This window comes from Suricata suricatta, chromosome 6 (assembly GCF_006229205.1).
Source record: "Suricata suricatta isolate VVHF042 chromosome 6, meerkat_22Aug2017_6uvM2_HiC, whole genome shotgun sequence".
Lineage (NCBI taxonomy): Eukaryota > Metazoa > Chordata > Mammalia > Carnivora > Herpestidae > Suricata > Suricata suricatta.
The window spans coordinates 65,201,532-65,224,945 of record NC_043705.1 but is presented as its reverse complement, the minus strand read 5'-3'; the positions used below and the strand labels follow the sequence as shown (position 1 = coordinate 65,224,945).

Below are 23,414 nucleotides of genomic sequence, written 5' to 3'. Positions count from 1 at the left end.
AAATAAGTCAGGCAGAGAAGGACAAAAATCATATGTTTGCAATCATAGGTCTAACAGGAATACAGGAGAAACCTAATGGAGGACCAGGGGGAGCAGAAGAGGGAGAGCTGGGGAGAGAGAGGGATGCAAAACTTGAGAGACTATTGAATACTGAAAATGAACTGAGAGTTGAAGGGGAAGGGGGAGGGGGGAAAAGAGGTGGTGGTGATGGAGGAGGGCACTTGTGGGGAAGAGCACTGGGTGTTGTATGGAAACCAATTTGACAATAAACTGTTAAAAAAAAAAAAAGAAAAACAAAGTACATGATTTGCTATTGCCTCTTCTCTTTTGAAATTATATCCTTCCGGGGCACCTGGGTGGCTCAGTTGGTTAAGTGTACAACTTCAGTTCAGGTCATGATCTCGTGGTTCGTGGGTTCGAGCCCCACGTCACGCTCTGTGCTGACAGTTTGGAGCCTGGAAGCTGCTTCAGATTCTGTGTCTCCCTCTCTCTCTGCCCCTCCCCCTCTCATGTTCTGTCTCTCAAAAATAAACAAAAACATTAAAAAAGTTATCTCCTTCCTAGGCTTTAATAAAACTCTGGGTCTTTGTTGTTGTTATTGGCTACTTCTCTTCTTAAACCTCCTAAATATGGATTTCTTTAAGATTCAGTCTTTGGTCTTCTTCTTTTTTTTTTTTTTTTTTTTTTTTGGTCATCAGAAAACACACCTGCATCCATGGTTTGATGACCTCTCCCATACTACTGTCTCCAACACTGACCTTTGTTTGGAGTTCCAGCCCATGTTCCTACTTCAAAAGAATATTTGGAAAGCACTTTAAACCTAACCTACCAAGATCATCTTCCCCCTACACCAACTGCTTGCCTTTCAGATATTATATCCCTGTTTCTATACACAGTATGTTATTTTCCCAGTTACCAAAACTTGATGACTTGGAGTGCATCAGTATTGATGCCTCACTATCCTCTTATGGAATTAATCACCTAATTCTTCCTTCAAAATGTCCCTTTCTTTCCATTTCCTCTACCATAATCCAGTGGAACTTCTTTCTACATCACTTTTGAGTAACTGCAAGTTTTGTGGTAGCCCTTGTCCTTCCTATTTGTCTTGATTTCTTCTTCCAGATTATTCATCCTAAGCCATAATTCTGATCATGCCGGTCTTCTCATCTTTTCTCTTGGCTATAGAATTAAATCCAAACTCCCTACCCAAAGTATTCAGGGCCCTTTCAAGGTGCTTGCACTTATCCTCCTGACTCCTTGTGTCATCATGGCTTGTTTATCATTCTCTCCACTGCAATCTACCCCCTCTTCCTCCCCGCTTGACTGTAGCACCTTTCACATGAAGATTCAGTTTAAGTCCCTCAAAATCCACAGTGGTTCCTCCACCCACCTTGATCTTGTAAAGATCCTCCCATTAAAATAAATGAATTTTTAAAAATTGAGGTGTTGCATATTGCTACTCTTCAATTATGGAAGAAATAGAGACAATGCCTCTTTTGGGAAATGGGCCTTTTCCAAAGGTGAGGAGTTTTACTTATGATTTGTTTATTTCTTCAGCCGCATTAACAGCAGAGATATTATATCCCCACTGCCTAGCACAGTGCTCTCTATATAGCAAAGCTCCACAATTAATGTTAATCTCTCTTTCCTTCTCTTTCTTTTCCTTTCCTTCTTCTTTTCCTTCTTTTTTTTCTTTCATATGGTGTCATGAGCAAAATCTACCCAAAGAAGTACAAATTCAGTCAGCCTACTATTAATTGTTATTTTCTTTTAAACTTCTAGAACTATAAAGTCGGAGACCTGGATGTACCCTGGAATCACCAGAATTGAAAAACAAAACTCAGGCTTCACACCAGAACAACAAAATCAGAATTTCTGGACATGGGATTCAGGCATTAGGACTTTTTAAAGCATTCCCAGAGTTTACAACATATAGCCCAAATTAAAAAGCACTGCTTCCTGGGGCACCAGGATGGCTCAGTGAGTTAAGCAATTGACTTCATATCAGATCATGATCTTGCAGTTCAAGTCACGTGTTGGGTTCAGAGCTGACAATTCAGAGTCTGGGGCCTTTGGATTCTGTGACTCCCTCTCTTTCTGCCCCTCCCCTGCTCATGCTCTGTCTCTCTGTCTCTCAAAAATAATCTTTAAAAATTTTTTTAAAGAGAACCACTGGTTCCTATTAAACTTCACATTTTGTCAAAGAAGAAAGTGAAGCCTTAAGAGGTTAGCTGACTGCCTAAAGACACAGTTAATTCCTAACAAAGAAAGAACTAGGTTAAAGCCTCAGGTACCTTTCCATTGTCCATTCATCCACTTTACGCTACCTGAAACACATTTCCAGGCTCGTAGAAGACTTTTGTAATACCACAGATACCTTTAATCTTTACAAAGAGGTGAATGAGCAATGGCAAAATTGACTGAGTTTGGAAGTGTAAAATCAGAAGCATCATCCTTCCATTTTGGAGTGCCTCCTGAAAATTCTTATTCAGAACTGTTCTGAGCTGGTTTGATGGGTGTTGTTCAAGCATCCAAGAGCTGAAATGCAAAGTCCATTCTATTTGACTATAAAGACAACATTCCATCAGAGGCTGAGGTAATATCTGAAATTCCTCCTAGTGCTAATATTTTATGAGCTACAACTGTGGCCCAAATGCATTGTCTTCCACACCTCACACTGCCCCTTGTACATGTTAGCTAGGTGAATGAGCGTGCAATCAGATGAAAGTAGGCATGGAAGCTGGGAGAGGCACCTAAAAGTCACAGCATCTTTCCTGATGATGACACCTAAACTGTCCCCATCAGAACCTGATAGTCATGCTGGCCTCCTCTCCATCTTGCTGATCTGCTCATAGAAGAATATTAGCTGTATCCTCTCTTCCATGTCCACCTTCCTTGAACTCCACTTCTGTTCAGGCCTTTACTATCTCTCACCTGGATCTCTAACACAGAACAAATAAATGCCCACTGCCAACCTCCCCCTTTCAACCCACTCTTCAGTCATCTTTCTAGAACACAAATTTTGATGTGTCATTCTCCTTAACTAACAAAGCTTTGGGTCTAACTTTCCTTCTCTTGCCCTCTGCACACCACACTCCAGCCACTCTCAGCTCTGCTACATCAGCACTTGCACATAGTGATCCTTCTGCCTGGAATGCCTTCCTCCTACATCCACCTGGGCAACCAAAAGTATCTGTGGGTATCATTTAAGATGCTGTGCAAATGACACGTCTCTGTGACCATTTTCTCCACCCGACATGAAAACAGATCTCTCTCTTCTCTGTTTCCAGGTACTGCTTTTATTACCCTTTTTTTTAATAATAGTTTATTGTCAAATTAGTTTCCATATAACACCCAGTGCTTCTCCCCACAAGTGCCCCCCACCATGACCATCCCCCCTCCCCCCTCCCCTTTTATTACCCTTTTAAGATGGCGTTGTGATTGCCAGTTTTTGTCTGTCTCTCTAGTAAACCCAATTAACCATTCATCAAGTATTTATTAAGCACCCTCTGTCTCAGACCATCTTCTATATATTGGGAATATAGTAGTGAACAAAACAAAGTTTCTGCTCTTGTGGAGCTCACAGTCTAGCACAGGAAATGGAAAGAACCATGGTGAGAATTAAGAAAGGAAGGACATCCAGGGGAGTGAGATACAAGCAGATGGATTTGTAAATATGAAGGCCTCCTTGAAGACCTACATTTCCATGCTCTATCACTAACCAGAGCCTGGCAAAAGCCCAACAAATACTGGGTGAATTATTGCTGAGCTCATGGCCTAGTGAGAATATCCCTCCATTTCTCCTATAGTGGTTTCCCTCTGCCTACGGGAAAAATGCCCAAACTACAGAAAGCTCTGTACTTCCCAGCTGAGAGCATCCTAACAAACAGTGGTTTTTTAAGTCCTGCTCAACAATCCTTTTCATCTGAATCCTTACAGCACGTAGTTTTTACTTCCTCTGTGGTATATATACCATACTGCTTTATATTGCAAATATTTGTGCATAAATATTATCTTCCCTCAAATTCCTAAGAACCCAGATCATGACTTCTTTTTCTTTTTCTTTTTTTATCACCCAATACTATTCTCACAGATCATCTAGGTCTAGGACTTGCGTATAAGGACAGCCCCAAACAGACTGACTGGATAAATTCTAACTAGATTAAGAAAATATTCAGGAAGGTTCCATCTCCAAGAAGGCTTTAGGAGTGTAGGAGAAGGCAGTACATCTCTCCTATGAAGGCTTATTAAAGTAGCTGCCACAACAAGGGTTTTCATAATTATTTTTTACAAGGCTATCTCATGGGTATCACTATAATTAATCGAGTTCTCAAGGGAATTTTTGAAGCCTACTTGATGTTTCAATAGTAGTGAGGTGCTAGGTGGATACAGGGATCTGGTGCTAAGAGTGGGGGTGACTTATATGGCTGGCTGGGCCACACCCAGAAAAGGCGTTTTCTGTTCTCACAAGGTGCCTCCACATTTACTTAGTTGAGCCTTTTCTACCAACTTTCTTTGCTCTCTTCCAAGAGCGGACAAACTAACCAAAAAACTGAGGGTAGGGGAAGGAATACAGAATTTCATTTTTTAGAACATCATTAAGACGTTATAAACACCCCCTCTCCCCAGGATACAGGGTAAAGTGCCAAGAGTTAAGAAAACATACTGAAGAGTCTGTCCTTAGCAGCAAGTCTGCGGCAATGACTCGTGCCTTGAACCAATCACATAGTCCCCAGATTTGAAAATCTACCATCAGTTACAGCATAAATTCTCTTCTAACTCACTGCAAACAGTCCCAGGAAGTGGAGACTAGTTAAGATCGGAAAAGGGAGGTTTTCAAAGACTTTGAAGGGATTAGAAGGGAAGGTAAAGCTATCTCCCAACGCCCCTCAATCCTGAAGCGCTTTAATGAATCTCCAACTCTGACTTCCCCCAGCCTTCTCCATGTGCCCCTTTAACTTCCCTCTACCCTCTCCATCTCCTCCCAACCCCTCAACTGCTCCCTCTGTTACCTGCTCACTGTCTCGAGTCTTGGGTAAAACTGTGCAGCCGAAGAGCCGGCCGGCAAGGAAGGGGTGCCTACAGAAGGCGCGAGCTCTGGGATACCGGTTCCACCTCTAGAGAAGCGCGCTCCGCCCTCCACGCGGGCTCTGAGCCTTGTTCCGATCCCAACCAGTCAGTCCCGCCCACTCCCTCGCTAGGCCCCGCCCCCTGGGCCCGGAGCTTTTTAGCCCTTGGCAGGCGCCGTACTCCTCCATCCGGTTTGGACTGACTCTTTCGGCGCTGACTGGAAGTGCGCTTGTCGGAGCGCAGTGGGTGGGAGGACCTGGCACCTCCCCCGCCTTGCTTCTGGCCTCTGCAGTCAGAAGCCGGGGGTACAGAAAGTGATTCCTTTTGGGTCTCCAGTAGGCTGCAGTGGCCCTGCGTTAACGCTCCCTTGTGCTGCAGCTACTAAAGCCAAGATTACTGCAGCGCCTAGGTGCGGACGGAGGAGCCGCCGCTCTCTGCGGACCTGGCTGGAGGGAGCGTGCAGACTCTCCAGGCCGCGACTCGGCGCGTCCTTCCTCCTGAGTTCTTCCCATTCCCCCGCCCAAACCCACAACTCCCGGATCCCCCGCCCTCTCCTCGCTCTGCCCCTCCTCCCTAGCTGCGGGCTGACCGCTCCACACCGCAGCAGCGCCTCGCGTCTGGACGCTTGCGGAGGCACACACGCCTACGCTCACTCCGCCAGACCGCACCCCTGCCCAGCATGTCCGCGCTCGAGTGGTACGCCCACAAGTCCCTGGGCGACGGCATCTTTTGGATTCAGGAACGCTTCTATGAGTCGGGCAACCGCGCCAATATCTGGCTGGTGCGTGGCTCCGAGCAGGATGTGGTGATCGATACGGGCCTGGGGCTGCGCAGCCTCCCGGAGTACCTGTACTCCTCCGGCCTCTTGCAGGATCACGGGGCCAAAGAGAACGCGGCGTGCCGGCCACTGCTGGCCGTGGCCACACACGTGCACTTCGACCACTCCGGCGGCCTCTACCAGTTCGACCGGGTGGCCGTACATCACGCCGAGGCCGAGGCTCTGGCTCGCGGGGACAACTTTGAGACTGTGACCTGGCTGTCCGACAGTGAGGTGGTGCGGGCGCCCAGCCCGGGCTGGAGAGCCAGGCAGTTCCGAGTGCAGGCGGTGCAGCCCAGCCTCATCCTGCAGGATGGTAATGGGCCCTCAGGGGCGCGCGCTCTCTCTTTAAGGGCAGGGATTGGGAAGAACTGTTCGAGGGATGCATGTTGCAGACGTGCGTGGCTGTAAACTGACTTGTTTTGTTACATCGCAGCAACACCACTATTTCTCCCTTCCCTGAGTAAACCTACTCGATTGGAGTCAAGGCCCTTGAAGCCTTCCTTACCAGAGACCGGTTCTGGCACTGTGTGGCAAAGCCAAGTACTCGAAAGCCAGCCCCACCCCCTAGTCAGTTTCTTGTGTAAGGTGTAGTAGTAACACCACCGAGGCTTGTGACTAGCGATTTTCCTTTCTTTTCCCGAACACCTTTCTGATTTCCAGGCGCTTTTATAGCGAAAAGACTGTTAAGGAATGACGCCTCACAGAGAGTGCATGACAGACTATGCTTTTGAGAACAGCTGACTTCATCCGCTGTCACTGCTGGATATGAGCAATTCCCACCTGTAGGTTTGGAAAGCCATTAGAGAGCAGTGGTTCTTATCTACTCATGCATCCTTTTATCTTCCAGATAGGTTTCCGTTCTTGATATTCTTGACTTTGCCTCACTAGAGAAAAAAGCTTGATAGTGAACATAGAAGTAGAGAATGTGAGTCTTACATTATGACAGATAGATGGTCTAGTTTAAAGCAAGGCCTCAGAGAGATTAATAAGGAGGTTATTTCCGGTGATGGTCAAGTATACTGACTAATGCGTGGGTAGCCTTGGGCCTCTGGCGCTGTTAAAGAAAGGATGGGGATCAGAGAGAATCTAATGGAATAAAATACAATAGGGAAGGACCCCAGTCCTCTCAACCCCAAGCAGGCACTTAAATAATTGAGCTAATTGGCCACAATAGCAATATTTGAATATTACATTTCATTTTTTCTTTTTAGAATACTTTTGTTGATTGCATTTTATCTTCACGATACATTTGAAGTGAGGTGGCTGACCCCTAATTAAATGGCTTGCCTAGAGTCCACAGAGCAAGATAGTGACAAAAGCTAGGATTTGAACCAAGGCACAATAGATCAAAGCATGCAGATCATAAATCCTACCCCATAAATACATTATGGTAATTATGAGTAGGATATGAAACCCCCTTCTCTCATTTTTATCTTGAAACCAGTTTAATTGCCAACTTAATTTATTAAAGCATTCCTCTAGGAGGTAGAAAAAAAAATCCTGTTGCTACAGTACAATAAGCTTACTTTATGAAGGACCAATATGACAAATAATGAAATATTTTACAAAAATCAGTTATCTTATAGATGAGCTCTTGATCACTTGAAATATAAAAAATAGAAAGATTCTGTACCTCACACTCCACCCACAAAGCCTTTTCATTAAAATAAAATTTCAAATCTAAAGATTAAAAAAAAAAGCTGATTTAATGGGAGTCTTATATCATTTGACAATTGGAGATGAAAGAAAAGTACATTTGCAGTATTCCTTGTATTTCTTGATAAAATTAATACTTTCTAGAGTTAGGATTTCCATGTAGTTGGTGGGTATTCAGATTAAGTTAATTGTGGCACTGAGACCAAAAAATGTTTAAATTAGTATTTAAAATACATTACAGTGTCTGAATGAATTACTTCTGATTTATTTACATTTTCTCCTATGCCAGCAATAGGAAATCAATGGTGAAAGAATGATAAGAATGATTGTTTTAGAGATGAAGAGTCCAAGCAGGCCTGAATTACCATGCCTGAGATCACACAGCCAGTTTGGAAAAGAGCTGGGATTAGCATCCAGGTTTCCTGAATCCCAGTTTATGGTAGAATTATAGCATTTTGGAAATGCAGGGGGCCTGTGAGCTACCTGTGTGTGCTTTAAGCCTCTGAAGGTGTGGGGGGAAATAAGCTTAATATTTACCAAATGCTTAAAGCTGAGAATAATGTGTTAAATCAAAAGTTGTTTTTCATTAGAAGCAGAATGCCTCATCCTCTCAAGTAGTATCTAATTTTCTCTTTTCTCAGGAATATTAATTTCCTTTCTCTTCTGAATGATGTGGCCTGCTAACTTGCTGTTATCATAATCCGGATGCCTGGAAGGAGATATAAAATATTTATATGAAAATTCATACATGGTTACACATACACATGATGAGCACATATCTGAACAGCATAAAGTCGTTGCTTTGGTTAGAACATTTATTACATTTCATTTAGTGAATTGGTGATCACCTGTCAGGAGGAAGCATAAATCTGTGCACTGTGAGACTGACCCAAAAGCTGACTTGTAAAGGAGGGACAAAGAGAGATCATCATACACTGTACCATCTTTGATGGGAAAATAAATCCTCCTACAAATAATGAAATATTATCCTCCTATAAGAAGATAGATAACCTTAGGTTAACACAGTACCTTCTATAGTACTATCATTAATACAGTACAACACATCTTTTTATCTATTTTCCACAATAGCAAATTTTGAAGTGCTGACATTTTGGCCCCTTATATATGTTTAAGTATTGTGCCCAGAGTAACCAAGGTAATTACACAGTTATCACAGGTGGACTTAAATCATTTGAGGAGGTTAAAAACAAAAAATAGATTCTAGAAAGGTAACAGATTGAAAAACACATCTAACTTGACTGCATCCCAAACCTAGGACTATGATAAAGGGACCATAGTTTGTCCTTTTTAAGTATAAATCCATATTGAACTATTTTGAATGCTGATGTAAATTTGATGCCAAAGTCAGCAGTTTTATCTTATGCCAGCAATGGGAAATCAAGAGCCAATCCAGTTTTTACTGCAGGAACTTTAAAAGGCTCAGAAATTAGCAGTAGCTGGTACCGTAGTGGGGACAAAGGAAAGATAAGTAGTAAAATAAGTAGAATTGATTGAAAGCCATTTAAGAAGCTGTGAAAACTCTGGAATGCCCATGCAGTTAGTTTGTTCTCTGGGGAGAATAAAGCAGAGGAGTTTCTTGATTAAGGGGTGCTAAGTACTATTGAGCTCAGGATTCAGTATAGAAAATAGGAGGAATGTGTATGTGTGTGTGTGTCTGGTGAGGTGGGGGAGAGAGAGAGAGTGTGTGTTTGTGTGTGTTCTCTGTTAGTTTTTAAGAAGGATGAGAGCTAGGTTTTTACCCCCCAAGTAGGAAATTGGAAGATTCTTACCTGGAAAATGTGTCCAGCCCTGGAGGAAAGACTAAGATGCTAATCCCTAAGCAGTCTTTGGCTTGGTCTCTCTACAGTACAGCCTTGATCATTAGGCCCAATGCGTGTGCTTCAGGCAACCTTTTAACCCCCCATTCTCAAACAGGCAACCAAGCATTATGAAAAATCCTAGAGGGGTGCCTGGGTAACTCAGTCAGTTAAGCTTCCGACTTCGGCTCATGATCCCACGTTTGTGGGTTCAAGCCCCACATCGGGCTCTGTGCTGACAGCTCAGAGCCTGGAGCCTGCTTCTGATTCTGGTCTCCGTCTCTCTCTGTCCCTCCCCGCTTGTGCTCTGTCTCTCTCTGTCTCAAAAATAAATAAAAAACATTAAAAAATTTTTAGAAAAACCCTAGAAAATCATCTAACATGAGATCAAATACTAAAACAAATAGCATAAAGCAACTTGAGAGGGGAAGACTATCATTAATAGCATCAGGGGATAACAGAAGCTATTGCATTCAAGGTATTTAAGAGACATTAGGATGCTTTAAAAATACACAACAGAACAGTGCACATGCATGCACGCACACACGCTCATGCACACACATGTGTGCGCACACACACAAGTTCTTGGAATTTAAAATGGTAGAAGTTTCTTAGTATAACTGAATAAAGTTGAAAAACTTAAAAAAAAAATCAGAAAGGTAGGATGAAGACTAAGAGAGAACCAGTAGAGGACCAGTTTGGAAAATCCAACACTGGACTAAGAGAAGCACAGATAGAATAGAGAAAATGGAGGAAAAGAAAGCATAATAGAGATAATTCAAGAAAATCTCATAATGAAGAGATGTACATTTTCAGACTAAAAGAGCCCACAGAGTTCCTAGCGTAATGAATGAAAACACATCCAACCCAAGGCACATTTTTGTAAAATTTCAGAATACTAGAAGCAAGCTTCCAGAAATTAAAAAGTCATCTATACAGATCATAATGGCTTTAAGCTAGAAAAGAAAAGCTATTCCTTATTTGAACAAAGTTTATTTCCAACTTAGAATTTTACATTCATTTCACTAACAAGTTACCAAAAAGATTTCCCACATGCTGTTACTCAGAAAGTTACCAAGATATAATTTTATCCTATTTCCTTCAAAGTAAGGAAGTAAATCAAGAGGAAGACATAGAATACCGGAAACAGAGGAGATTGAATACAAAAAAAAGTTGAAAGGAACCATCAGGATGATGGCAAAAATGACACTGACAATGATACTATGCCAGGCATAAGGAGCTCCACATTGGAGCGGTTACTTCATTACTCTTTTGGATGAGAAATGTATACAAGAGAGGTGTCAGTAGGTGGAAAGTGAGGGGTAAAGATTGCTGAAGATTCTTATGTTTCATAGTGGAAGTCAACAAAATCTAAAATTTAAACACTAAGAAACGGTAATACATGAATGAAATCAGTATAGTATATCTAATTAGTCAATCAAGAAATGAAATAAAAATTATTTAGAGATAAATATATATAGTAGAAGCAGCTACTGGAAGAAATAGCTAAAATTTAAAAAGTGGTTGAGTCTTGGGAACAGGACTTGAGCTAGAGTCAGAATGGGGCAAATAACTTTTTCTTTTCTTAAATTTTAAGCCCTTCTGGAATGTTTTATTTGAGGTGTGTACATATATTTCTGTAATTAAAAATGAAATAAAAAGATGGGGTTACCAAAATGGGAAAGGGTATTTGAGAAGCCAAGAGAGGTCTAGAATGGCTGGAATCTGATGACAACTGGGTCAGGGTGTGGGCTTGGAAGCATAGGTGGGGTATGTGTGTGTGTGTGTGTATGTATCACATATATCTTTATATGTGATATTTACATATATATATATGTAGATATATGTCATAGGCAACTTTGATTCTTGTAGGAGAGGTCTTAATGAAATTCTACATGGGAGCATTATAAGCTTAGGGGAGGCATTTATAAAGCTATAAGGTAATGGCAGAATCTAATGATACTCAGCCATTTTGGCCTTATCAACTGCTTATAGTTGATATCCATTTTGATAGGTGGGCACTCATGACTTACCTGTTGCTAAATATTTTGAATACCACCTGGATATAACCAAAGATCAATAAGATTCTATCCCTGCATTGGTAATTATCCACATCTTTTTTTTTTCTATTCAACTTTTTTCACTTTTTCCTTCCACCTTACCTTTTTTTTTTTTTTTACACTTATGAAAAAAATGGATCTCCAACAGCTCTGTTATTAAACCGACCCAGCTATAATTTCTTTACCTTACCTGCCAGTCATACGGTAAATGGCAGTGGTTTGTGAACCTCAGAGGCACTTTATATCTGGAACAATTATCTTGTAAAGGAGTCTGGTCCCTTATGACTGGAATGCAGAGAAAATTGGGGGGTCTGATTCCATTTTAACATTCTTACTGGGATTCACAACAAGACTAGGACATTCCTGCTCCAACTCTTGGCCCCACTCATCTGTTTTGTATTGCTATATTTGTTTTCTTAAAGTCTCTACAAATGCAGTCATATATAGTGTTTTGTGTCTGTCTTCTTCATTTGCAATGGTGTTTTGGAGATTCATCCATGTTTTATCTCTTAGTCATTCATTCCTTTCTATTGCTGAGAAAGAATCCATTTATGGATATAACATTTATCTACTCACCTGTTGAAGGAATTTTGTATCTTTCTAATCTGAGGCTGTTATTAATAATGCTGTCATGAACATTTGCATGTAAGTCTTGTGTGGATATGTTTTCCTTTCCCTTGGTAGATACTTAGGAATGGAATTCCTGGATCCTATAGTAAGTGGATGTTAATTTTTAAGAAAGTGCCTGTTTTCCAAAGTAGTTACACCATTCTGTATTTCCAAATGCAATGGATAAGAGTTCCAGTTTCTTCAGCTCTTTGTCTACATTTGCTTTTGTCAGTCCTTTCGATTTTAGCCATTCTAGTGAGTGTATAGTGATATTTCATTGTTGTTTATCATCTCCCTAATAACTAATGATGGTGAACATATTTTCAGGTACTTCTTTGCTATTCAGGTATCTTCTTTATTAAAGGGTCTATGAAAATCTTTTCTCCTTTTTATTTATTTTTACATTTTTAAAGTTTATTTATTTTCAGAGAGAGAGGGAGGGAGAGAGAGAATCCCAAGCAGACTCTGCAACAGCAGCACAGAGCTCAGTGCAGGGCTTGAACTCCGGAACCATGAGATCATGACCTGAGCACAAACCAAGAGGCAGACACTTAACCCACTAAGCCAACCAGACATCCTTCTATTTTTTTTCTAGAAGCTTTCACATTTAGGTTTATGATCCATTTTGAGTTAGTTTTTGTTGATATTATGAAGTAATGGTTGAAAGGTTCTGTTTTGCTTATTTGAATGTGGCTAGCTAAAGTGTCCCCTTCCATTTTGTTGAGAAGACTGTCTTTTTACCCACTGAATTATCTTGGTTGACACTATTTCTCAAAAATCCATTGACCATATATATGAATATCTTCTTTTGGACTCTATTCTCTTCCAGTGATTATGTCTCTTCTTTAGCTAGCACTACACTATCTTGATGATTGTAACTTCATTATAATTCTTGAAATTAAGTAGTGTAAGTCTTCCAACTTTGTACCTCTTTTTCAAAATTGTTTTGGCTTTTCTAGACCATTTGCATTTTCATATAACTTTTAGAGTGAGATTTTCAATTTCTACAAAAAATTCAAGATTTTGATTAAGATTGTATTAAATCTGCAGATGTACACCAGCCATTACAGTAGCCCCTAGTCACATGTGATTATCTAAATACAAATTTAAATTAATTAGGATTGATTAAAATGAAAATTCTAGGGGCGCCTGGGTGGCTCAGTCGGTTAAGCCTCCAACTTTGGCTCAGGTCAGATCTCACATTCGTGGGTTCGAGCCCCGCGTCAGGCTCCGTGCTGACAGCTAGCTCAGAGCCTGGAGCCTGTTTCAGATTCTGTGTCTCCCTCTCTCTCTGACCCTCCCACTCTCATGCTCTGCCTCTTCTGTGTCAAAAATAAATAAAACATTAAAAAATTAAAAAAAAATAAAATGAAAATTCTAGTTCCCTAGTATACTAGCCATATTTCAAATAGCCATATGTAGCTAGTGGTTACCATATTGAACAGTGTTAATACACAATATTTCATTAATCTCAGAAAGTTGTATTAGACATTGCAGCTATGGGAAAATCAAATTTAAATATCATCTTAACAATTTTGAGGCTTCTAGTTAATAGACATGCCATATCTCTCCTTTTGTTTATATCTTTAATTTCTCATGATGGTGTTTTTGTACCTTTCAGTATATAGATATAAATTTTTCCTAAGTATGTTATTCTTTTTAATGCTACTGTGAAGGAAATGGGTTTTTAAAATATATTTTATTTATTTTTTTAAATATAGTTTATTCTCAGATTGGTTTGTATTCAAACCCAGTGCTCATCCCAACAAGTGCCCTCCTCAATGCCCATTGCCCACTTTCCCCTCGCCCCCACCTCCATCAACCCTCAGTTTTTTCTCAGTATTTAAGAGTCTCTTATGGTTTGCCTCCCTCCCTTTCTGTAACTTATTTTTCCCCTACTCCTCCTCCATGGTCTTCTCTTAAGTTTCTCCAGATCCAAATATGAGTGAAAACATATGGTATCAGTCTTTCTCTGCCTGACTTATTTCTCTTAGCATAATACCCTCCAGATCCATCCACGTTGCTACAAATGGCCAGATTTCATTCTTTCTCATTGTCAAGTAATAGTCCATTGTACATATAAACCACATATTCCTTATCCATTCATTAGTTGATGGACATTTAGGCTCTTTCCATGATTTGGCTATTGTAGAAAGTGCTGCTAAGAACATTGGGTTACATGTGCCCCTTTGCATCAGCACTTCTGTAACCCTTGGGTAAATCCCTAGCAGTGCTATTGCTGGGTCATAGCGGAGTTCTATTGTTAATTTTTTGAGGAGCCTCCACACTGTTTTCCAGAGCAGCTGCACCAGTTTGCATTCCCACCAACAGTGCAGGAGGGTGCCCATTTCACCACATCTCACCAGCATCTATAGTCTCCTGATTTATTCATTTTGGCCAGTCTGACTGGCATGAGGTGGTATCTCAGTGTGGTTTTGATTTGTATTTCCCTGATGATGAGTGACGCTGGGTGTCATTTCATGTGTCTGTTAGCCATCTGGATGTCTTCTTTGGAAAATATCTATTCATGGTTTCTGCCCATTTCTTCACTGGATTATTTGTCTTTCGGGTGTGGAATTTGGTGAGTCCCTTATAGATCTTAGATACTAGCCCTTATCCAATATGTCATTTGCAACTATCTTTTCCCATTCCATTGGTTGCCTATTAGGTTTTTTTATTGTTTCCTTTGCAGTGCAGAAGCTTTTTATCTTGAGTTCCCAATAGATCAGTTTTGCTTTTGATTCCCTTGCCTTTGGAGATCTGTTGAGTAAGAGCTGAAGTCAAAGAGGTTGTTTCCTGCTTTCTCCTCTGGGGTTTTGATGGTTTCCTGTCTCACATTCAGGTCGTCCATCCATTTTGAGTTTATTTTTGTGTACGGTGTAAGAAAGTCTTCTAGTTTCATTCTTCTGCATGTTGCTGTCCAGTTCTCCCAGCACCACCTTCTAAAGAGGCCATCTTTTTTCCATTGAATACTCTTTCCTCCTTTGTCAACGATTAATTGGCTGTACATTTGTGGGTCCAGTTCTGGGTTCTCTATTCTATTCCATTGGTTTATGTGTCTGATTTTGTGCCAGTACCATACTGTCCTGATGATGACAGCTTTGTAGTAGAGGCTGAAGTCTGGGATTGTGATGCCTCCCGTTTTGGTTTTATTCTTCAATATTACTTTGGTTATTTGGGGTCTTTTGTGGGTCCATACAAATTTTAAGATTGTTTGTTCTAGCTTTGAAAAGAATGCTGGTGCAATTTTGATTGGGATTGTATTGAATGTGTAGATTGTTTTGGGTAATATTGACATTTTAATATTTATTCTTCTAATCCATGAGCATGGAATGTTTTTCAATTTCTTTGTGTCTTCTTCAATTTTCTTCATAAGTTTTCTATGGTTTTTAGCATACAGATCTTTTACATTTTTGGTTAGGTTTATAACTGGTATTTTGTTTTTTTGAGCAATAGTGAATGGGATCAGTTTTTTTTTCTCTTTCCGTTGCTTTATTATTGGCGTATAAAAATGCAACGTATTTCTGTACGCGGATTTTGTACCCTGCGATGTTGCTGAATTCATGAATCAGTTCTAGCAGACTTTTGGTGGAGTCTGTCGGGTTTTCCATGTAGAATATCATGTTATCTGTGAAAAGTGACAGTTTGACTTCATCTTTACCAATTCTGATGCCTTTTGTTGTCTGATTGCTGATGTTAGGATTTCCAACACTATGTTGAACAACAGTGGTGAGAGTGGACATCTCTGTCGTGTTCCTGATCTCAAGGGGAAAGCTCTCAATTTTTCCCCATTGAGGGTGATATTAGCTGTGGACCTTTCATAAATGGCTTTTATGATGTTTAAGTAAGTTCCTTCTATCCTGACGTTCTTGAGGGTTTTTATTAAGAAACGATGCTGTAGGGGAAGGGGGAGGGGGGAAAAGAAGTGGTGGTGATGGAGGAGGGCACTTGTGGGGAAGAACACTGGGTGTTGTATGGAAACCAATTTGACAGTAAACTATTTTAGAAAAAAAAGAAAGGATGCTGTATTTTGTCAAATGCTTTTTCTACATCTATTGACTGGATCATACGGTTCCTATCTTTTCTTTTGTTAATGTGATATATCACACTGATTGATTTGTGAATATTGAACAAGTCCTGCGACCCAGGAATGAATCCCACTTTATCTTGTTAAATAATTCTTTTTATATGCTGTCAAATTTTATTTGCTAGTATTTTGTTAAGAATTTTTGCCTCCATGTTCTTCAGGGATATTGGCCTGTAATTCACCTTTTTTATGGGGTCTCTGTCTGGTTTGGGAATCAAGGTAAGGCTGGCTTCATAGGAGGAGTCTGGAAGTTTTCCTTCCATTTCTATTTTTTGAACAGCTTGAGATGGACAGGTATTAACTCTGCTTTAAATGTGTGATCGAATTCCCCAGGGAAGTCATCGGCCCAAGACTCTTATTTGTTGGGAAATTTTTGATAACTGATTCCATTTCTTCACTAGTTATGAGTCTGTTCAAATTTTTTATTTGTTCCTGTTTGAGTTTGGTAGTGTGTGGGTGTTTAGGAATTTGTCCATTTCTTCCAGGTTGTCTAGTTTCTTGGCATATAATTTTTCATAGTATTCTCTGATAATTAGTTCAAGAGATTTTCTAATCTCTTTTGTGATTTCATCTTTTATCTGTATGTTATGTATAAGTGTGAAGCTTACTTTGTGTATATTTGACTATTTCCCATATTTATTTTGTTATTAATTTCTAATTTAATTATGTTATAGCCAAAGAACATATTTTTATGATTTTATTCCTTTCATATTTATTGAGTCTTGCTTTATGGCTGCACTGTGTAGCCTGGTGAATATTCCATGTGCAATTAAAATGAATGTGTACTTTACTGTTTTAAGATAAAGTGTTGTATAAATGTTGCTTAGGTTATGTTGGTTGATAGTGTTGTTCAGATCTTCCAAATTCTTACTGATATTCTATCCATTTGTATTACAAATTATTCAGAGAGGAATATTTAAATCTCTAAGCATAATTAATTTATTATTCTTAATTCTGTCAGTTTTTACTGAAATTTTATTCATGAATTTTTAATGTTTTAGGTATATATGTATATATATACTTTTTTAATGTGTTGACTTAATGTATATCCTAATAAAATGTAGCTCTTTTCTCCATTAATAGTTCTTATTTTGTCTAATATTAGTAAGCCACTCTAGTTCTTACTAATGTTTATATCATATAACATTTTCAACCTGTTTGTCTTTGACCTTATAGTTCCTCTCTTGTAGGCTGCATATGTATCCTGCTTTTTAAATCTAGTTTGACAATCTCTGCCTTTGATTAGAATGTTTATCCCCTTCATGTTTAATGTAATTATTGATATAGTTGAATTTAGGTCTGCCATTGTGTTATTTGTTTTCTATGTCTCATTACATATTTAGCTCTCTTTTCCATTTTCATTGTCTTTTAGGTTTCATAAATTCCAATTATGACACTGTTTTTATTCCTCTTTTAACTTTTTAATTATATGTCTTTGATTTTTTCTGTGTATATGTGTTTGCACTGAAGATAACAGTATGGAACTTTTAAATCATCATGATATTACTTAAGTTAGTACTGATTTAAAACCAGTGAAAAAGCAATTTTGCATTTATACCTCAATTTCCTCTCACTGTGAAATAACTGGGAAGAGTGTGACATTTTACCTGACTTGCAAATTAGCCTGCAACAATTTAGTAGATTCTGGCAGGAGACTAAAGACAATTTACTACTCATAGCAACAGCAATAGCCACAGCATGATCATTTGTACTGACTCTTCAAGCCTTAATTCTCACAGGATGACAAAAGAAGGTGCAAAATATAGAGCAGCATTCATGAATTGTATCATCAGGATCCTGGTACCATGGATGTTCTAAAAAATAAAAGTGTTGTGGTTAAATAAGTTTGAGAAATGCTATAACCATATCTCCCTGGTGTATATTACAATGTATATTAGCATATTAAAAAGCTCTTAGAAGCCTTGCAGAGAAAAAGCTGCTTAACTTTCTTTGAAGGAAGGATTTCCAAATTATTTGACTACAGAATCTTTTCTTTTATGTATCATAACAACCTGCAAAAATAGTGTTCCATATAATTCACTTTGACAAACACTGGTCAAGCAAACAATAGAACTGAAAGATATGCAAATTGTTTTTAAATCACCATTAGGAAATACTGTATTTTTAAAATAAAAGTAAAGTAAGTGTTATCCATCCTGACCTCTTTGAAACCATTTAATGTTCTTTTCTTTTATTCTTTAAATGATTGAAGTCGAGGATACAACACGTTTATCTGTAAATTCTGTTTCCATTTGTAGGGGATGTGATCAACCTTGGTGACAGACAGCTCACTGTTATGCACATGCCTGGTCACTCCAGGGGCAGTATTTGCTTACATGACAAAGACCGAAAGATTCTCTTCAGTGGAGACGTGGTGTATGATGGATCACTGATTGACTGGCTCCCGTACAGCAGGATAAGTGACTATGTTGGAACCTGTGAACGTCTGATAGAATTAGTGGACAGAGGTCTGGTAGAGAAGGTGCTTCCTGGGCACTTCAATACCTTTGGTGCTGAAAGGCTTTTTCGATTGGCTTCTAACTATATTTCAAAAGCTGGGATATGTCACAAAGTTTCTACTTTTGCCATGCGATCTCTTGCAAGTTTAGCCTTACGTGTTACAAATTCTAGGACCTCACCCTAGTATCTATACTGATAACCTATTTTGATTAATTAAGTAAATTAACCCAATTCATTTTGTGTTGTTTAAATGAGTAATAGTGAGCATCTCAAAAAGTGCTTTATTAGAGAAAAAAAAAAGGTTGAGAATGAGTAAGCCAAAAAGGAAGCTCTTCATTAGAATTGTTTCTTTCTTCCAAATAAGAAATCATTTAAATAAGCTTATAATTTGCTAAGCTGTCATCTTGTAATATTTGTCATCTTGTAATATCCAGAAACAACATAAAATATATGGGGAAGCAAGGAGGCATTTCACAGTAACAGAAAGAACTGTCCTTACCTCCCATTTGTCTATTTTATTTCCTAGGTGACCTGGAAAAAGAGGCATAAAGTTTTACGTTTATCTTCCGAACTTGATATCTTAGTATATTATTTAAAAATAAAGGTTCTTGAGTTTAAAATACATTAGAACTCAATACAAATATATAAATTAATATTTAGAATGTCAGCTAAAACAATCCATTATTATAGCACAGAGTTTGATGCTTCATTTATTTATTCTTAATGTAATTATAGAGTACATTAGATGCTGTGTAATTTTACTTACCAAGAGTACAATGAATTTTGTTTTCTTGCAAAGCTTTAAATATAAATTGCAGAGTGCTTCAGTAAAAAGCTACCACACAGTGTTGTTATTATGTGTGTATAATATTTTCAATCATAAAAATGAAACTCAAATGTCTGTAATATAATTACAAATTGTCAGATTTCTCAAAAGGACACTGTCAGGGAAATTTGAAAATATACACATTGAAAATAATTTTTTATTATATCCTATTTTAATATTAACAGCTATTATAAACAAAATTTTTCTTGTTAAATAACAGCTTCAGTATATGTGTCATATTTTATAATATCAGAACAGCTATAGAGATCTACAACATTCTGATATAAATCATTCTTTTACTTATCATAACATACATATGTACCACGGAAGGCTTTTCAAATTAATTGCAAAATGTGCTTTAGATGTTGACTTAGAGTGAATTGCCTTTTTATCCTGATTCACAACACCTCTTCCTGTTCAGTATTCTTTGTCTTGAATGAAAAGAACTTTACATTTATACAGTTATAGGAAAGGTTAGCCCACCAGTTAGTAAAATGTTTTGGTTTGGTGCTCTTTATAGTTTATTAAAAAGCCTTTTGGAATATTTCATAAAGGTTTTTTAAGCAGTTTTCTCACTGCCTTTTTATTATTGGCATGTCCAAAACCAAACTGAGATAGCTTTGGAAACCAGATTTTTTAGTATTAAGAAAGTTTAGCAACTTTGATTTCTGAAAAATTATAAAAATTTTCCACTTTCACTCACCCAGGTTTTTTTAGTCTTTTTTTAATCCAACACACACACACACACACACACACACACACACACATCCCACATTCATACACACAGTCACATACATACATGCACAGAATTGTGCTAAACACTGTGGAAGCTTAAAAAGTCAAAGAGACTACATCTTAGCTGGAAGGCAAATAAAATATGAATAATAACATATGTAGGTTGAAGCTAATACAAATTATACATGAATTTCAGGGACATAAATGGAAGGGTGTGGAGTTTGGTTAGGGAGAGATTCCTGGAGGAGGAGTTTTTCAGTCAGATTTGGAAAGATAATTTGTTAGGGGGTCAGGGTGGGGGACAAAAAGATCCAAGAACAGAGATGGAAGCATTGCTATTTTGAGTAGGCTATTCCTTGTGACAATTTAAATTCAATTTTCAGGAATCTTAGATCTTCCAAACATCATGTATTTAGCATGAGACAGGTGGGTTTGTGATTGTGTATGTAAGACTCATCCTCAGTAACAGACAAGCTGCCACATGCCATCCAAGGGATCTACTCATATAAGGCAGTAGGGTTCAGTTGATAGTGCAGCATCAGAGTATAGATTTGGTTCAGGGCAACTACAATCACTTAATGAGCCTTAAATATAGCCATTATTTTTATATCAGTAGCACAAAAGAAAACCAAAAGTCCTTAATCATTGACCATTTTACCATATTTTAGGACTTAAAAAAATCAGGGTATAGTAGGCACTAAGTTTTATTGAGAAATATTTAAACCTGATGAAGGCTTTCTTTATTTCTTAAAAGTACAATTTTTCAAAACATGTTAATTTTGTTTTTAAATCTCCACCTTTTCTCAGTTTTTCAAATTGTACAAACACATAAGACTGTGATATTTTGCTTTTGTTTCAGTGTGAATAAATTGGGGAAAGGATCTATCATCCATTTAGTGCTCATGCTATGCATTTTAAAATATGCATTATTCAGATTAATCCTGGCCCCAGTGCCAAGAAATAATTGACCAGCCAAACACAACAAAACTTTGGACAAAGCTGGTAATTGAACACAGGTCTGTCTTCCTCCCAAACTGTGCTCTTTCTCTTATACCTGCACAATAACATTAAATTGGCAAAGTATATTTTTACTTTCCCAGACGCCACATGTGCCAAGAATAAATCAAGTGCTGGTGAGCATAATAATAGCATATTTTAAAAGAAGCTTTAAAAAATATATTTTCACCCTGACAGTGACCTGTGTTATAATTTATGATTTTTGGAAATGATAGTATGTAAGTATAATTCAGAATTGTCAAATGTAAAACATTTAGAAATAATTTTTATTTGTATTGTTAATAACTTAATCTTTGGAAACTCATTCTCCTTATTTGGTATTTCCTTTTAACTAAAAGGTCTAAAACAAACAAAAACCTTGTGTATTCTGATATAGTTGAGTAAATGATTATGTGTAGTTGTTCTTATATGAATAGTAATATGATTGTGACATGTACAAATTGTCTTCTTATGATTTTCAGATAAGTGTAAGTAAACATTTGTGTGATAAATATTAAAGTGGACATTGTATTTCAATCTCTGGTAATTTTTTAAATTAAAAAAATTTTTTAACATTTATTTATTTTTGAGAGATAAAGAGACAGAGCATGAGCAGGGGAGGGCAGAGAGAGAAGGAGACACAGAATCCGAAGCAGGCTTCACGCTCCAAGCTGTCGGCACAGAGCCCCATGCAGGGCTTGAACTCACAAACTGCGAGATCATGGCCTGAGCTAAAGTCAACCACTTAGCCGACTGAGCCACCCAGGTGCCCCAGTTGGTATTTTCTTTATAATATTAGTATACTCCTATTTAATTTCTTGCAAAGATATTTCTTATCTGATGTACAGTTTTGAAAATGTGTAATAAGTAAGATATCAAACCCATAAGCAAGAATAGAGAATCCAGAAAATGCCCCTATACATTTTTGGTAGTTATAAATATTGCGTTTTAAATCAGTGGATAAAAGATGAGCTATTTGGCATATATTCCAGTTGTTGATGTGAGAAGAAAGGCCCATGACCACATAAAAATAAATTCCAAATGGATTAAAAACCTAAAGTTGAAAAATGGAAACATATGTGTATTAACAGAAAATTTAAATCATGCTTAAGACATTAGGATAGGGAAGATCTTTATATAGAAGCAAAAGGCAAAATCGCATCAAAATTTAAAATGTCCTAGAATTCAGATGCCCTAAAGTTAAAATGATAAATTAGAAGAAAATATTCACAATTGTGTAACAGCAAATTTTTTTCAAACAACCAAAAAAAATATCTACAAATCAATAAGAGAAAGGGAAACTAAGTGTGGGAACATCTCTCTTCTACCCTCTTAGGTCTTGTGGCTGGGCCCAAGGATTCCATGTACAAAAGACAAATTAACAGGAGTATATACATTTTGTTTGACATTAATATTTTTATGTGTATGAGGAGGCTTTTATATATAAGAAATGAAAACCCAAAGCAGTGTATAGGCTTTAGAGTTTACATACCATTTTAACAAAGAACAATAAATTGTGGAGACTGACCAGGCAGGAAAAAAGGGTTTGTACTGGGACAGTAAACTGGAAAAATGACTAGGAAACAGATGAGGGAAACTAATGAAAGACCAGGGTTATTCTAGGTTTGTTTATATAGATTAATCTTGGTGTCAGTTCTCTGTTTCCAGTGATAAAAAATGTTGCCCTCTTCCTGATAGAAGGAGGAAACCTTTCTCATGGGAAATTTTATGTCCTGTTTTAGGCAGAAAGAGAACCCTTACTATATTTGCTTTTTCTTATTTGTCTTTTGGTCAGTCAGTATGCCAAAGTAGCACAGTTTGGGGTGTCATGTTCTCACCTCCTTTACTACCTATTAAAACAATGGGTAATTATATGAGCAGGCTATTCACAGAAGATGAAACCCAAAGGCCAATAAACATACAGAATTATGCTGAACCTCAGTAGTAATCAGGGAAATGCAAGTTTAAATAAGACCGTTTACTCTAACCAGATTAGGAAATTGTGAGAATATGACGTATTGGCAAGTGGAAGGGTAAGTGGATATTTTCTGCTGTGCTACTAAAAATGTAGAGTGCTTTCAGACGTTTGTTTGGGGGGGGGGTGCAATTTTGGACCGTGATTGGGCACATTCTGATTTGGGGTTAAGAATGGTAGACCAAGCATACAGCTTTACCTCTGCTCCTTTCTGAAACTCAGTAAAATGACAGGAAAATCATTTTTTTAATGATGCAAACTCACTAGAAGAGCAAAACTGGTAAAGGATACAACAGCATCAAT

The 23,414-nt window shown here is 38.2% G+C and overlaps 2 protein-coding genes across 4 annotated transcripts in view; one reads left to right on the top strand and one right to left on the bottom strand.

The window, feature by feature from the left end:
- Positions 1–5,151, bottom strand: part of POLR3G (RNA polymerase III subunit G) — a 46,039-nt gene extending 40,888 nt beyond the window's left edge. For all 3 annotated transcript variants that reach the window (XM_029942592.1, XM_029942595.1, XM_029942594.1), the window contains exon 1: positions 5,013–5,151. The gene's annotated coding sequence lies outside the window, so the exon portion shown is untranslated. The remainder of the gene's footprint in view (positions 1–5,012) is intronic.
- Positions 5,152–5,367: 216 nt separating this feature from the next.
- Positions 5,368–19,594, top strand: MBLAC2 (metallo-beta-lactamase domain containing 2). The gene is made up of 2 exons (XM_029941508.1): positions 5,368–6,203; positions 18,378–19,594. Exons 1-2 carry the CDS (start codon positions 5,750–5,752, stop codon positions 18,761–18,763), a joined length of 840 nt encoding a protein of 279 aa, XP_029797368.1. The 5' UTR covers positions 5,368–5,749; the 3' UTR covers positions 18,764–19,594.
- Positions 19,595–23,414: the final 3,820 nt, after the last annotated feature.